Below are 16,025 nucleotides of genomic sequence, written 5' to 3'. Positions count from 1 at the left end.
CATCAGACACTGAATCCCCATCTTTCCCTTCAAGGCTGCTCTCCCATAATCTTCCTCCCATCAATTTATTGCCACTCCACTTTTTTAGTTCTTTGGGCCAAAAACCTGGGAGTCATTCCTGACTCCCCTCTTTTATCTCATACCCACATCTGACCTCTCATTAAATCCTGTCAGTTCTACCTTCATAATATATCTGTAACTCAGAATCTGGCCACTTCTCACTATTCCTACCCCTGGTCCAAGCCGCCTCACTGACCTCCTGACTCTGCCCTTGACTATCTAGTCTATTCTCAGCAGAGTATCCACAGTTATCCTTTAAAATGAAAAAAGGGGGCTTCCCTGGTGGCGCAGTGGTTAAGAATCCACCTGCTAATACAGGGGACACAGGTTCAAGCCCTGGTCTGGGAGGATCCCACATGCCGCGGAGGAACTAAGCCAGTGCGCCACAACTACCGACCCTGTGTTCTAGAGCCCGCGAGCCACAACTACTGAGGCCGCGTGCCACAAATACTGAAGCCCGCGCCCCTAGAGCCCGGCCTCCGCGACAAGCCACTGCAACGAGAAGCCCACGCACCATTCACTGAAACTAAAGCCTGCGCACAGCAACAAAGACCCAACGCAGCCATAAATAAAAAAAAAAAAAAAAAAAATTTTTTTAAAAACCTGAAAACTATTTAGAAAAGAAACTTTTAAATTGTGAGTAAGATAAGTATAAATTGTGTCATTTTTCTAAGAGAATAGATCTGGAAAGTTCTCATCACAAGAAAAAAATTGTAACTGTGGGGTGATGAATGTTAACTAAACTTATCGTGGTGATCATTTCCCCGTATATCCATGTATCAAATCATTATGTTGTACACCTAAAACTAATAAAATGTTAAATGTCAATTGTATCTCAATTTAAAAACATTGTGTCGCTTCTTATGTTAAGGCCCTTGGATGGTTCCTTTTTTCATTCAGAGGACAAGCCAGAATCATTTCCATCAGTGAGCAAGCTTTACAGCATCTGCTTCCTGGTCCTCCTTCTCCTATTTCTCTGGCTTCATCTTGCTCTTTCCCTCACTCACTATGTTTTGGCTACACTGCCCTTCCTAAAAGTCTACAGACATGCTAGGCAAACACTTACCTAAGGGCTTTTGTCCTTGCTGTGTCCTCAGACTCCCCCCAGACCTACAAAGGGCCACACTCTTTGTTCCCTCAGGTTTCACTCATATTTCGTCTTCTCTTTGAGGCTTTCCCTTCTAGGTTTTAACTTGCCCCTTCCCCTCCCCTGTCGCTCAGCATTTGCTCTTCTCCTTCCTTGCCTTATTTGTCTCCACAGCGTTTGTCATCCTCTGACCTGCTAGATGAGTATTGGTTTATCATCTGGCTCTTTTCCTGTCATGTGAGCTCCATGAAGGCAGGGATTTTGGTCTTCTTTTATGGATTGTATTCCTGGTGCCTAGAACAGGGCCTGGCGGAGTGGTGCTTGATGCATTTATAAACTGGTTGGATGAGTGATAGAGACAGTCCTTCGGAAAGCTCTCTTTGTGGGAAGACTTGTCCTTGGGCCAGTTCCGTATGTCCAGGAAGGACACTAGATGTGGCATGGGGTTCTTTACTACTTTTCTTCGTTTGGGACTGGGAGTAACAGTGGAAAGATGCTTGGGGTGTCTTAAGTCCCACCTCCTCTAGATCTCCCTGACCCTCTAGACCATTGTGAACTCCTTCTTCTTTGCCAGAACTTGCCCAATCATTACTGTCTCAACCCAGGACCAGGTACTGGGTGCTAGTGTTCTACATTGCTACTTTCTGTGTGTTTGTATATGTAGGTGTGTGCCTGTGTGTGTGTTTAGAATCTCCCTGCTGGAAACATTAGCTTCTCTGGGCACAAATGGGATTTCCCGTGTCTTTCTGACCGTCATTCACGACATCCAGCGCAGGGCTCCATATGGAGTAGGCCCCGGTAATATGTTTGGTTGAACCAACTGTTGAATGATTTTATGGTGGGAGTGAGTGCTAGGAGCTGTATAAATAAGGCAGAGGTGGAGGTGCCATCTGGGGACTTTTCTTCTTTGAATGGTTTCTGAGTGGCTTCTGTCCTATGTCTTTTCCTTAGGAAACCAACAAGAAGACAGTGCATGCGAAATACTGCAGCAGATTTGTCCATGCTCCCTGGAAGGATGGGAGCTTGGTCCACGTCTGCATTACCAAGGAGAAGTACACATGGTACAGTGAGAGAATTCATGCAGTCCTGGCCCGGATCCAGAGGAGGTTGGTGTATTGCATGAGGATACATTGCATGATCCAGTCTCTCTTGAAATTCAAGTCTGCTTGAGCTCTTGGTAAAGCTCAACCAAGAGAAATGGCCAATAAGCATTGTTATGTCAAGGTTGCCATCCGATGGTTTGCTGTTGGCCTCATTGTTCATAACCAAAGGGGATGTTTGGATGCAGATTCTGAGCTGCCTTGATGCCAGTGCAGACTCTGAAAAACAGCAAACAAAGATGTAGTTATCACGTTGATTGTGCGTCACTGTAGGAGGCAAAGGAACACTTCTGCTTATGTCTTGCATTTTTTGTGGGCCTCAGGTGTACAGCAGACTGTATGACACCTGTCCTCTGTACTCTTTTTTTTTTTTTTAATTAATTAATCTATTTATTTATTTATTTATTTATGGCTGTGTTGGGTCTTCGTTTCTGTGCGAGGACTTTCTCTAGTTGCAGCAAGCGGGGGCCACTCTTCATCGCGGTGCGCAGGCCTCTCACTGTCGCGGCCTCTCTTGTTGCGGAGCACAGGCTCCAGACGCGCAGGCTCAGTAATTGTGGCTCACGGGCCTAGTTGCTCCGTGGCATGTGGGATCTTCCCAGACCAGGGCTCGAACCCGTGTCCCCTGCATTGGCAGGCGGATTCTCAACCACTGCGCCACCAGGGAAGCCCCTGTACTCTTGAATATTACCTTTCAAGGCAACTGTTACAATGTTGTGAAACATTTATATGCAATGGAATAATATGTATATATACATATTAGAAATCTGCTAAAAATAACTTCATGTGGTCCCTCTCAACCCTGCTGGTTCTTAAAATATGGTAATGCTCATAAGAGTCTAGTGTGCTAGGCTGTGACCTCAACATCAGCTCCGTGGGGTGACCTAGCTCAATGCTTTCATCTCGCTGATGCCAAGGGAGGTGCTCTAGATGATGCTCTAGAACATGAAGACCACGTGCATTTAGGTGCATGGGCCCTAAGGTCAGATAGAGCTGGATTCTAATCCCAGTCTGCTATTTTCTGTGACCCTGGGCAGGTTAGTCAGTGTCTTTGTGCATCAGCTTTCTCATTTATAAAGCAGGAATGATAATGCCATTTACAAATGTGTTCTGTGGATTAGATTAGATACTAAGTCTAATGAGTTTAGGCTAGTACCCAGCCTGTAGTAGTCACTTGCAATCAGAGCTTTTTCCCTCCTTCCATGTTTTCTGTTATAAACGACAAGCTGCAGACACCTGTCTCCCCCCATATATACTCTGCAGAGCCCCAGTTTCTCAAAACCCAGCTGGTGATGGGTTACTCAGAAAAAGTAATCCTTGCTTCTGGAGTCTTCTGTGCTTATGGTTTTGGGATTGACTCCATAAGGAGAGTAGTTTGGATTTCATATCTGGGGAAAAGGAAGCTGCTTAGAAGACACCCCACCTGGCAGCTTCTGGGTCTGTTTGTCCCTCTCCTCCCACCAGGTATCAAGGGTTGCTGGGAAGGTTTCTCTCCTCTTGTATTTTCTGGAAGACTTCATGGAGAATTAGTATCATCTCCCCTTTAAATGTTCATGGAATTCACCATTGAAGCCATCTGGGCCTAGAGTTTTTCTTTGTGGGAAGGTTTTTGTTTTTTGTTTTTAACTCTGCATTCAATTTCTTTATACATAGAGCTGATATTGGTCATTTATGTCATCTTTATTTTCTAAGTCTGACTGGAGGTTATCCATCCTATCAATCTTTTCAAAGAACTGGCTTTTGGTTTCACTGTTGTTGTTGTTGTTTTGTTTTGTTTTGTTTCTCTGTAGGGTTTTCTCCTTTCTATGCCATTGATTTCTACTCTTATCTTTATTATTTCCTTCTTTCTCTTTACTTTGGGTTTAAGTTTTTTAAGATAGATACTTAGATCACTGATCTTGACCTACCTTTCTAATATAAACATTTAATTTTATAAATTTCCCTCTGAGTGGTGCTTTAGCTGTCTCTCACAAATTTTGATATGTTATATTTCATTTCATTCATCTCAAAACATTTTCTAATTTCCCCTTTGATTTCTTCTTTGACCAAAGGGTTACTTCCCAAGTATTTGTGAATTTTTCCTGATAGCTTTTAATTTCAATGTGGACAGAGAAATACTGTATGATTTCAGTTCTTATAAATCTGTTGAGATCTGTTTTGTGGCCCAGAATATGAAGAAAAACCACTTTTGTTGGGTGGAGTATACTTTGAATATCTCAGCTCAAGTTGGTTGATAGTATTATTCAAATCTTCCATATTATTACTGATTTTCTGCTTAATTGTTCTATAAATTATTGAGAGAAGAGTGTTAGAATCTCCAACTATAGCTGTGTATTTGTCCAATTTTTCTTTCAGTTCTAAAATTTTTTCTTCATGTAATTTGAAGCTCGATTAGCCAATACATGTACATTTAGTGTTGTTAGGTCCTCTTGATGAATCAACTCCCTTATTGTTATGAAATGTCCCTTTTTATCTTTGGTAATATTCTTTGTTATGGAATCTGCTTTGTCTAATATCAATATAGCTACTCTGGCTTTCTTTTGTTATTTTCTGCAGGATTTTTCTTTTTTCTGTCCTTTTACCTTTACCTATATGTATCTTATATTGAAATAGGCTTCTTGTCAACAGAATATGTAAGGATATTATTTTTAATCCAATCGGACAATCTCTGCTTTTCATTGGAGTGTTTAAGATCATTTATATTTAATGTGATTATTGATTTAGTTGGATTTAAACCTAAGATCTTGCTATTTGTTTTCTATTTGTTCCACCTGTTCTTTGTTCCCTTTTTACTCTTATTCTGCCTACTTTTGTTTGAATATTTTTTATGATTCCATTTATCCCCACTATTGGCTTGTTAACTCTACCTCTTTGTTTTGTTTTGTTGTGGTGTGACTACTTTAGCATTTACAATATACATCTTTAACTTATCACAGTCTTGCTTCACGTACATCATGAAAGTGTTCAGCTTCCATTCCCTTTCTGACTTGTCTATTGCTGTCCTACACTTTACTTCCACATATGCTATAAACCCAAAATACATTATAAACAATCAATTGTCTTGTAAACAGATTTAAAATGAGAATAAGTGTTATTTTGTATTTATTCACATATTTTTGATTTCTGTTGCTCTTTACTCTTTTTGTATAGATCCTAGCACAGGTCTGTTGGTGATGCATTCTCTCAGCTGTTTTAGTCTGAAAAACTCTTGAATTTACTTTTATTTTTGGAAGGTATTTTTGCTAAATATTGAATTCTAGGTTTACAGTTTTATCTTTTAATACTTTAAAAATCGTTCCCCATTCTTTTTGGCTTGCATGATGAGAAGTCACCTATTATTCCTATGTTGTCTCTGGTTCCTTTTAAGATTTTTTTCTTTATCACTAAATTTCAGCCATTATATTATGATGTGTCGTGGTGTTGTTGTTGTTGTTTTTTTCTTTCTATTTGGGTTCTTTGAGCTTCTTGGATCTGTGGGTGTATTGTTTTCATCAAAACTGGAAACATTTGATTGTATTTCTTCAAATATTTTGCTGTCCCCTTTTCCCCCTCCTTAGTGTCTAGTTACACATGTGTTAGACTCCTAGATATTGTTCCATGGGTTGCTTATTCTGTTATATTTTTTTAACCTTTTTCTCTCAGTGTTTTATTTTGAATTGTTTACTATTACTATGTCTTTCTTAAAATTCCCTGGTCTTTTCTTCTGCTAGTGTCTACTCCACTGTTAATAGCATGCAGTGTATTTTTCATTTCAATCATTGTATATCTCTAGATGTTTTCTCAGAGGATTTTTTTTTAGATCTTCCATTCCTCTCCTCATTCTGTTCCTACTTTACCTTCTTGAACGTATGGATTATGTTTACAATAGCTGCGTAACATCCTTTTTTGCAAATTCTATCATCTGTGTCATTTTGAGGTATGTTTCTTTTGATCTGTCTTTCTTCTGGTTATGGGTCATATTTTCCTGCTTCTCTGTGTGCCTGGTAATTTTCTACTGGATGCCAGATATTTTGAATTCTACATTGTTGGGTACTGGATTTTGATGCATTTTTTATGTGTGTTCTGTGATGCAGTTGTTACTTGGAATGCAGTAAGTTACTCTGGGGCTTGCTTTTAAGTTATGTCAGCATAGGTGCAGGGGAGCCTTTCGTTCAGGACTAATTTGGTCCTATTATTAAGGCAATACCCTTGTGAGGACTCTACTTGAGGCCACATGCATTATGGAGGCTTTTGCACTCTGGCTGATTGGAAGATGAACTATTTCCAGACTTGTATGAGCTCTGAGGGGTTGGTCCATCTATTACTTTTTTGGTGATTTATTCCCTGGCTTCAGTAGTTTCTTCACACACATGCCCTGATCATGACTTAGCCAAAATCTCCAGGGCACCCTTCTGCAGATATCTGGAGCACATTGTCTCTCCCTTTCAATCTCTCTTTCCATCCCTCTCTGACGCTCTTTCTCTCCTATGCAGTGATCTCCTCTTCAGTGTTTTGCCCTGTAAAGTCTAGTTGACTGGGCCTTGCTGAACTCTGAACTCAGTTTCAAATATTTTTTTTATCTGCCCCACCCTCTCCCCCAGGGTTTGCCTGCAACCATGAATTTAATCTACATCCTGTGATGGGATCCTGAGCCTGGACCACAGAAGCAGTCCTGCTTACATGACCACCTAGTGCTTGGTTATTACTGGGATCTGGGGTTGCTTGATTCTCTCCATAAGCTTCATTGAAGCTTCAGGAATGTGCTGGCATTACTAGCTTGACTGCAGTCAGCAGGGTTAGAAGAATAAATGGTGTGAAGTCATAGCTAAAGGCCTCAAAAATATCAGATGACTGGAAGTAATTTACTTTTGGCTTTGGAGCCCAGTATTGGATTTATTTTTCTGTCCTATTGATTTTCCTCTGTAGAGGTATCGTTAAGTTCTTAGGAAGATGCTCTGAGTGCCACAGGCTCTAACCATTCCCTTTCAACTATTTCCTGCCTAGGATTAAACGGCTACAGGATGGGAGTCAAGTCCTTTTTGGAAAAGTGCCTAGTGATTGTGTCTACATTCTCATTGACACGTCTCACTCAATGAAGGGGAAACTGGACCTGGTGAAGAACAAGATCATCCAGCTCATACAGGTGAGATGGAGCTGTCGGGATCAAGCACCTGGGGGCCTGAGTATCATGAGTGCATCTCCGCCAGTCAACACCTGTAGTGGTTATGAGAGATGCACAGGCCAGGCTTGCACTCAGAAATCACAGAAAAGCCACTTCAGAAAAAGGCTCCCTTTTGCCAGTGAGAGCATCATCAGTTCTTTGCAAGCAGACCCTTCCTTCTGTGGGCCCTTCCTACAACATATACGGGTTGCTAAGGAAATTGCTATGTCCATTGCCCCAGGTTTTCTCTATCCTGGAATCTGTGGTGCGCACACGCCTCCATTGTTTTCCAGATACTCTTCAGCTTGGCATGCTTATTTTAATTACCAGTGCGTGTTAGGGATGCTGCATGCACTGGCCCCAGAACTAATGTGCGGGAAGAGCGTGGGCTGATGGTCAGGAGCTTCTGGTCCTCATTCCACCTGTGCTGCCTCTGAGTTGTACTACCCAAAGCAGGCTGCTAACACTCCCTAACTCCTAGTTTCCACACATATAAATGGCTATCAGAGGACTGTCATGACTTGGTAGTCTTGACATGAGTATGAACCATAGAAAACAATGGCAGGGAGTGTTTGACAAATACAAAATAGAATTTTTAATTTGATGAACTTCTACTGGAGAAACATGAGCTGATGGATGGAAGCCAAGTGAATAAATCTGTAACCAAATAATAGCTTTACCAAAAAGATGTTGACCAAAGCGATAACACTGTTTTGGATTCTTTTAAGCGTTTAGTGTGCATATTCGGTATACCATTAATGTCAGTATTAAACACAAGATTTAATATCACATTATACATATAAACTTATACATATATGTGATATATATATATATGTTTATACATACATTTGTAAATGTTTAATAGCCAACCTGTGTGTAAATTTTATTTAAATGCCTTTTGAACTAGGAAAGATTTTCTCTATTGAATATAATTTTTAGCTTCTAGAACTGAAAAGAGATATCAAACGATTAAAATGTATCAAACCATGATCTGTCCTAATCTTTTCTCACACATAAGTGGTTTCATGGCTAAATAATAATTGTCTCTTACAGGAGCAGCTGAAGTATAAAAGGAAATTCAATTTTGTGCAGTTTGATGCTCAAGCCGTTGCTTGGCGGGAAAAACTTGTTGAAATTGATGAGGATAATTTGAAAGGGGCCCAGGCCTGGGTTAGAGACATTAAGGTAAGAAGGAGGCTGGGTCTGGGAGAAGAAGGATAGAGATCAGGATAGAAATGCTTGAGAAAGTGCTTTGAACGCCAAGGATAGCCATGGCTTCACACAGACGTTCATTTTGCTTACAGACGTCATGTTAATTCAATCTTTTCTGTCAATATCTAACATTTAGATAAACTTCTATTGACAGCACTGCTCTTGGCTCAAGTCTCAGCACTTTTATGAAAACGAATTTCAAAATATAATTTTTTTTTACTTAAACATTCATATTTGTTTCTTCTGACGCTTCATTCTTGCTTCAAATGATATATTACAGCTGTTTTTAACAGTGGACTTTGTTCAAAAGTAATGAACCTGTGGAAACATACAGTACAGTGTGAGTGGTAAGGGCTGAAAGCAAGGAGAGAGACAGGGCAGCAGGATATCGTAAGAAGGTGAAATACTTTCTTCAGGCCTGCATTTTACTTGGAGAACTTTAAAGCTGCTGCTCTTGGCATTTACACAGACTACTGGGGAGAATTTGCCTTTCCTCAAATTTTCTCTTGTCTTGAACTTAATTTTAAAAGTTCTTTTTCTAGAACCACATAGCATTCCAGATATTTAAGATATACTAAAACTGAGATCAAGAGTTATTCTGAGAAGTCCAATATGGATCGCAAGTATCTTTAAAATAGTTCAGTGCCTGAGTTTAGAGTCCTGGATTTGGCAGGAAGCCGCACATGGGTGTTAGTGAAGCTCCCTGAATATTAACCAAGCAGAACTTGCACTGTCATTGGGATGTTCTGGAGTTCCCCTGGGATTTGTTTTTTAAAAATGGAAGGGGGGGGGAATTCCCTGGCAGTCCAGTGGTTAGGAGTCGCGCTTTCACTGCCAAAGGCCCAGGTTCGATCCCTGGTTAGGGAACTAAGATCCCACAAACTGTGCAGCATGGCCAAATAAATAAATAAAATAAAAATGGGAGGAGGAAATCTATAAGAAATATTAATGCCTGTAAAATTTTGTCCTAACTGGCTACCTTATGCTGGGAAAGAATATTAAATTCATAATCAATTTGTTAAATGTCCAGGATTATCCATTGAAGTTCCTTGGGACATATGTTGTCTTCTTTTACAGTAGGAAATATCTTAATTCAGAGCCCACTAACTTAGAGTTTGTGATAGCAAGATATTATATATGTAATCTCATTGGGTAAAAACATAAGTGGGTTCTGCTTTGTGTAAAAATCACTGATGAATAGTATCAGCCATCTAAGTGGCTAAAAATATGTCAGATCATTTTTTTGTAAAGTGTGATTCTGCTCTCTTCAAAAGTCTTCATTGAAGAACCCTTGCTTGCTTGCTGAATGTGCAAAATTCATTTTCAAGAAGACCAGATTCCTCTATTATTCTTTGGACTAGTTTGGTCCAGGAATCAACCCAGTAAGTTCAGGACAACACTCAGACGTTCTGAGCCTGCCGTGTGCTGGTGTCACAGAGCAGTGGTCAGCTGGCATAGCCAGTCCTTGGGTCAGAGAATTTAAAAAATTTTAGTTATTGTTATTTTTAAGTTCTAAAAGTTCCATTTGGTTCTCCTTCTTGTCTTTTTTTTTCTCTGATGAGACCTTCTTTTTCTTTGCTGATGCATTTCGGTTTTCATTTGTTTCAAGATTGTTGGTAATTGCTAGCTCAAGTATTTTTTTCATGGCTAATCTAAAATTTTTGTCGAATAATTCTAACATATTTGTCTTCTTGCTGTTGGTGTCTATTATCTTTTTTATTTCAGGTTGAGAGCTTCCTGGTTCTTGGTACGATGGACTGATTATCAATTGAATCCTAGACATTTTTGTTTTATGTTATGAGACTCTGGATATTCTTCTAGCCTTCTATTTAGTTGGCTCTGTCTCACACTGCTCTGTCAGAGGGATGGGTGGGCCCTGCCTCATACTTCCAGGTGCAGGCTGAAGTTCAGGTTCCCCACTCGAACTCTGTTGACACCTGATGGGGAGGAGCACCTTGTTACTGCTGGGTGGAAGTGGACATCATTGAGCAGGGAGGACATGGTACAGTTGGTGGGGATGAAAGTCCCAGCTCACTACTTGGCTTTCTTGTATACCACTCTGGCAGAAGTGTTAGGTGATTTATTTTATTTATCCTGCTTGGTGTTATCTGACCTTCTTGGGTCCATGGGGTTATGTCTGTCATTGTTTTTGGAAAATTCTCAGCCATTATTTTTTTTTCAAATATTTCTTCTGTCCTGTTTTCCCTCTTCTCCTATGTTTCCAATTAAGCATATATCAGACCATTTGATACTGTTCCACAGCTCTCTGATGCTCTTTTCTGTTTTGATTTGCTCTTTTTTCTCTTTGTATTTTTTTTAAAATTTATTTATTTTATTTATTTATGGCTGTGTTGGGTCTTCGTTTCTGCGCGAGGGCTTTCTCTAGTTGTGGCAAGCGGGGGCCACTCCTCATTGCTGTGCGCGGGCCTCTCACTGTCGTGGCCTCTCTTGTTGCGGAGCACAGGCTCCAGACACGCAGACTCAGTACTCATGGCTCACGGGCCCAGTTGCTCTGCGGCATGTGGGATCTTCCCAGACCAGGGCTCTAACCCGTATCCCCTGCATTGGCAGGCAGATTCTCAACCACTGCGCCACCAGGGAAGCCCTCTCTTTGTATTTTAATTTGGGTAATTCCTATTCCTCTATCTTCACGTTCACTAGTTCTTTCCTTGGCTGTTTTGAACCTACAGTCATTCCTCTGTATCTATAGGGTCCTCATTCATGGATTCAACCAACCCCAGATGGAAATTTTTTGTTTAATTCCAGAAAGTTCCAAAAACCAAAACTTGAATTTGCTGCACGCTGACAACTATTTACATAGCATTTGAACTGTATTAGGTATTATACATAACCTAGAGAAGATTTAAAGTATATGGGAGGATGGGACTTCCCTGGTGGCGCAGTGGTTAAGAATCCGCCTGCCAATGCAAGGGACATGGGTTCGAGCCCTGGTCCGGAAAGATCCCACATTCCGTGAAGCAACTAAGCCCGTGCGCCGCAAGTACTGAGCCTGCGCGCCTAGAGCCTGTGCTCTGCAACAAGAGAAGCCACCGCAATGAGAAGCCCGCGCACCAAAACGAAGAGTAGCCCCCGCTCGCCGCAACTAGAGAAAGCTCGCGTGCAGCAACGAAGGCCCAATGCAGCCAAAAATAAATAAATAAATAAATTTATTTAAAAAATAAATAAAGTATATGTGAGGATGTGTATAGGTTATATGCAAATACTATGCCATTTTATATAAGGGACTTGAGCATCTGCAGATTTTGGTATCTGTCAAGGGGAGAGGGTCCTGGACCAACCCCTGTGGATACCAAGGAACAACTGTACTCTGAACTCTTTGAAAGACTTCTTCACCATCCTACTGAGTTTTTTATTTTTATTCTATTATTTCTTAAGGTTCCATCTCTGCTGAAATTACCCACCTGGCCTCGAATGTTCACCTTTGCCATTAGAGGTTTTAAATGTATGAATCACAGTTATTTTAAATTTTCTGTCAGATGGTTTCAGCATCTGTGTCATATCTGTGTTTGTTTCTGATGAGTACTTTTGTCTCTCGGTAGTATGTTGTTTACTCTTCTATTTATATGCTTATTTTTTGTTAAAAGCTGGACATCATGTGCAGTATATAGAGACTGAGATAAATATTTTTAATGCCTGGAAATGAGCATGCCTTTCTTTGTGGGGTGGGTTAAAATTACTCTAATTAGGAGTTGGGCTGGGTTTGAGGTTTGTTTGTTTGTACCATATCCCTCAAATTCTTGTAGCGATACTTTGTGTTAGGGTAGGGGATGACGTGCCAGCGGGTTGTCTGCTTCATCCTCGGCTTTTGATTTTTCCCTTCACCCTGGGCCTCAAAGAGAGCATTTCTCTTGAAAGTTATTTGTTAGCTGATGTTTCTAGGGGAGTGATGGGGGTGGGTGTTCTCTGAATAAGCCTCAGTCTTAATCAGGCATGGTGTCCAGGAGTCTCAGGGGTGTGGCCTGCTCGGTATCCCTGAGCCCAGCACGTGGCCCTGCTCCTTCTGCAGGTGTAGGGAGTTTGTTGTTTCCTCTTTCCTTCCCCCAGCCTTCCTGGGTTTTGACCAGCGCCCTAGTGTGAGCGTGTTCATTGTTGCCCCCCACTCCCCCCCACCAACCCCATATACACACACAGATTAAGGCTTTTGTTCTGCCAGGGAGAGTGAGGAGAGGGTCTCTATGCAGATTCCTGTGTCTCTCTCCCCCAGTTCTGCACCGTGAAGGAGACTTTCTCTAGACTCTCCCAATCTATTCTGTGAGCCCCCTGTGGGGTTTGTGGCGAAACAGCCTTCTAGAGAGCGCCAATGCCCCCATATCTGTGGCCTCTCGCCAACATACACCTGGCAGCCTCCGCTGATTCACCAGTCACCCCAGCCCAACTCTTCTTCTAGTGTCTGGCTGCATCCTGTCCCAGAATGCCAGGGCTGGCCTCTTGCCTGACTCTCCAGGGGCCCATCCCTCCCCAGATTTGGGGCCAGTTGGTTGCCCTGTGACCTGAGCCCTCTCATGGGCATAACAAAAGTCATGTACTTGCTGTTGGTCTGGCTTTTTTTCATTCTGAGTTTTGGAGTGACACCTTTGTCAGTTCTGTACCTCCCTGGGCAGAAACTGCAGGAGTTTTACAACTTTACAGTTTCCTGTACCTCCGGATTGCTCATGACACCACACTCATGTTTGCTGAATATTGGGTGTCATGAATCAATCCTGGTTGGAAACTAACATGGTCTCCGCCCGGGTGTATTCAGGCTGCATGTTTAAGCCGTTTCGACAGCTGAATGAACAGTAACTGAGTTAGTGCCTGCCACAGAAACACAAAGATAAAATTGAATTAAGAACTCTGTCGTCAGGACAGGAAATCCATCATCCTGGCTTCTAGCTATCCTGGGACTGTCTGCATAGATGCTTTTATGACATATCCAGGGATTTGTCTTCTTGGAATTCCTGGGCTTAAATTATTATCTCAATCTAATTTAAATGTATCTTTTATTTCATAAGTACTTTTCTTTTTGGAAGCAGAGAATAAATAACACTTGTTTGTGAGATCTTTTCTGAGATTCAAGTATGTACTTGGTATGTCTCTCTCTCTCTTTTCTGTAGATTGGAAGTTCCACAAACACCTTGAGTGCCCTGCAAATTGCTTTTGCTGATAAAGAAACACAAGTAATCTACCTTTTGACAGATGGGAGACCTGACCAGGTACTTATCAAAGTTGGGAACAAAGAGGGACTCACTAATCCCCTGAAAGTGAATGCTGAGAGTGGGTTTGGGGGACCTTTACCACTGCCACTAAAAAGCTGTTGAGAGATACTTGCCTGGCTTAGGGACGCAGAACTGAGGTAAAAAACACATACACTGAGAAATTCCTTTGTCTACTACAACAGTGAGGAGAATTTAAGGGACAGTGAGTGTTGTTTGGTTAATTTGATGCACACCCGTAGACCTGGAGACCAACCCCATGAAAGGAGATGTCTGCCTTCCACGGAAGACTGGTTTATATTTTATTATAAACTAAGAGTTAGGAGATTCTTTTTGATTTTTTTCCTTTGGGGACGCTGAATCGAAAACATGTCACTGCACAGTGTCCTTGGTTTTATCCCTAATTTTAACTTAGTAATCATTTAAACAAAAGCATGCCTTTCTGGTGAAATGTTCTTTGTTTTGTTTAGCCTGACTGGAAAATATTTGAAAAGTTTTAGCGGCGTCTGTTCATCTTCTTTTGAGCTTTGTGAATGAAAGACTAATGCTCTGGGCATTAAATAAATATACGGATGTGCAGGCCAGTACAATGTAAATTAACCGCTAAAGTGAATTAGTATCAACTTGTTTCCTTCATTGTGAAGTGTCTGCATGTGAAGACTGCTAGGCAAATATCCAGGGCTTAAATACTAAAGCAACTGGATTTTACTACAGTGTTAGATTTATGGCCGAGAAGTTGTATAAAGTGAAATTTTATTTGGAATGATTTTCCTATCAACTTCACTACACTTTCTATTCAGAGGCAATTTATTATGCCCTGTGTATGCTCCTTGTGTGGCGGCTACACGTTTGAGGCTACGGAGATGAATAATATCCCGCCCTAGGGGAGCTTACACGTTGGAGGATGTGCTAGCATATACAGTTAATTCTGATAAGATATAGGGAGTGGAGTTGCCTGTGCTACGGGCTGTACGGGAGCACAGTGATGAATTCTGCTGTACATGATGGAGAGAAGGCCAGGCAAGGTTCCACCGAGGAGGGCGCATTTCAGCTGTGTCTGGAAGGAGGAGAAGAAATTTCCTCAACAGCGGAGATTACTGGTATCCTGGGCAGAAGGAACAGAGGTGTGAAAATATGTGGGCTGCTTGGGGGAACAACCCGAGAGCAATGAATGGAAAAGTGTCAGGGCCGAGTCTCGGAGGTTTGGTTGGGGGAGACTGTGAAGGTCCTTGAATGTCACACAGAAAGGATGGGCTTTACCTCAGTAGGGACTCTCAGAGGAGCAGATGGTCCCATCCACCTGTGCGTTAGAGATATGCCTCTAATGCACAGGTGGATGGGAGAGCCAGAGAAAGACTAGATCTTGGGCTGGTGAGGTCCCACCTCAGGGAGGAGTAGCAGAAATGCGGAGGAGGGGACCCTTCAGAGATGAGATCATGGAAGTAGCATCAAAGGACTTGGTGGCCAGTTTGGGGGCAGGGGGTGGGGGGCTGGGTGAGGAACAAGGGAGAAAGGGGTCAAGATGACTGATTTCTGGTTTCTAGTAATTGTTATTAACTGATTGAAATCTAAAGAAGGAAAAGATCTGGGGGTTTCTGGTGGAGGAAGCTGAGTTTGAGCTCCTGGAGTTCACGGCTGTCCAAAAGCCCCTAGAAGGATGGGGCTGGCATTTGGGGGAAGAAGTAGGCTGCAGGTTCTGACTTGCAAGTCATCTGGACAGGGGATCTTTTTCTTGTTAATAAACCCTAACTGATTTTATTGTAATTTAGAAAATACAAGTAAGCATATAATCATAAGGAAGAATAAGATGTAAATTGTTCATAATTCAATTTTCTGTTCTTTCTCATCTAATATATGCAGTTTTTCCAAGTCATGAGAAATTCTTCAGAAACATCATTCTCAATGAGTGCATCATATTAAATGACATAGATTTAATAAAACTACCTTAAAAATTGACTTGATTTAATTTTTGAATAGTAGTACATTCACATGGTACAAATGACAAGGGTACGAAAGGATAGAATGTAGAGAAAATCCTCCCTCCCACCTCCTTTCACCAGCTAGGAGGCAGGTGATATGTATATTACCAGTTTCTTGCATCTTCTTTGAGAGATAGTTTGCTATGCAGACAGATATTTGTTTATGTATATTTCCTTTTAAAATACATAAATGATAGCATATTACACACACAATTCTGCAACTGTATTAATAAA

At 41.4% G+C, this 16,025-nt stretch overlaps 1 protein-coding gene across 1 annotated transcript in view; it reads left to right on the top strand.

The window, feature by feature from the left end:
- Positions 1 to 16,025, top strand: part of VWA3B (von Willebrand factor A domain containing 3B) — a 211,000-nt gene that overhangs the window by 100,855 nt on the left and 94,120 nt on the right. Inside the window, 4 exon segments of the mRNA XM_082356117.1 lie at positions 2,099 to 2,253; positions 7,231 to 7,369; positions 8,441 to 8,572; positions 13,714 to 13,812. Of these exon segments, the coding sequence (XP_082212243.1) occupies positions 2,099 to 2,253; positions 7,231 to 7,369; positions 8,441 to 8,572; positions 13,714 to 13,812 (525 nt within the window).

Source organism: Balaenoptera borealis (assembly GCF_965194805.1).
Source record: "Balaenoptera borealis genome assembly, chromosome: 15".
NCBI classification, from domain to species: domain Eukaryota; kingdom Metazoa; phylum Chordata; class Mammalia; order Artiodactyla; family Balaenopteridae; genus Balaenoptera; species Balaenoptera borealis.
The sequence above is the reverse complement of the archived record's forward strand: the minus strand, read 5'-3'. Positions and strand labels throughout refer to the sequence as shown.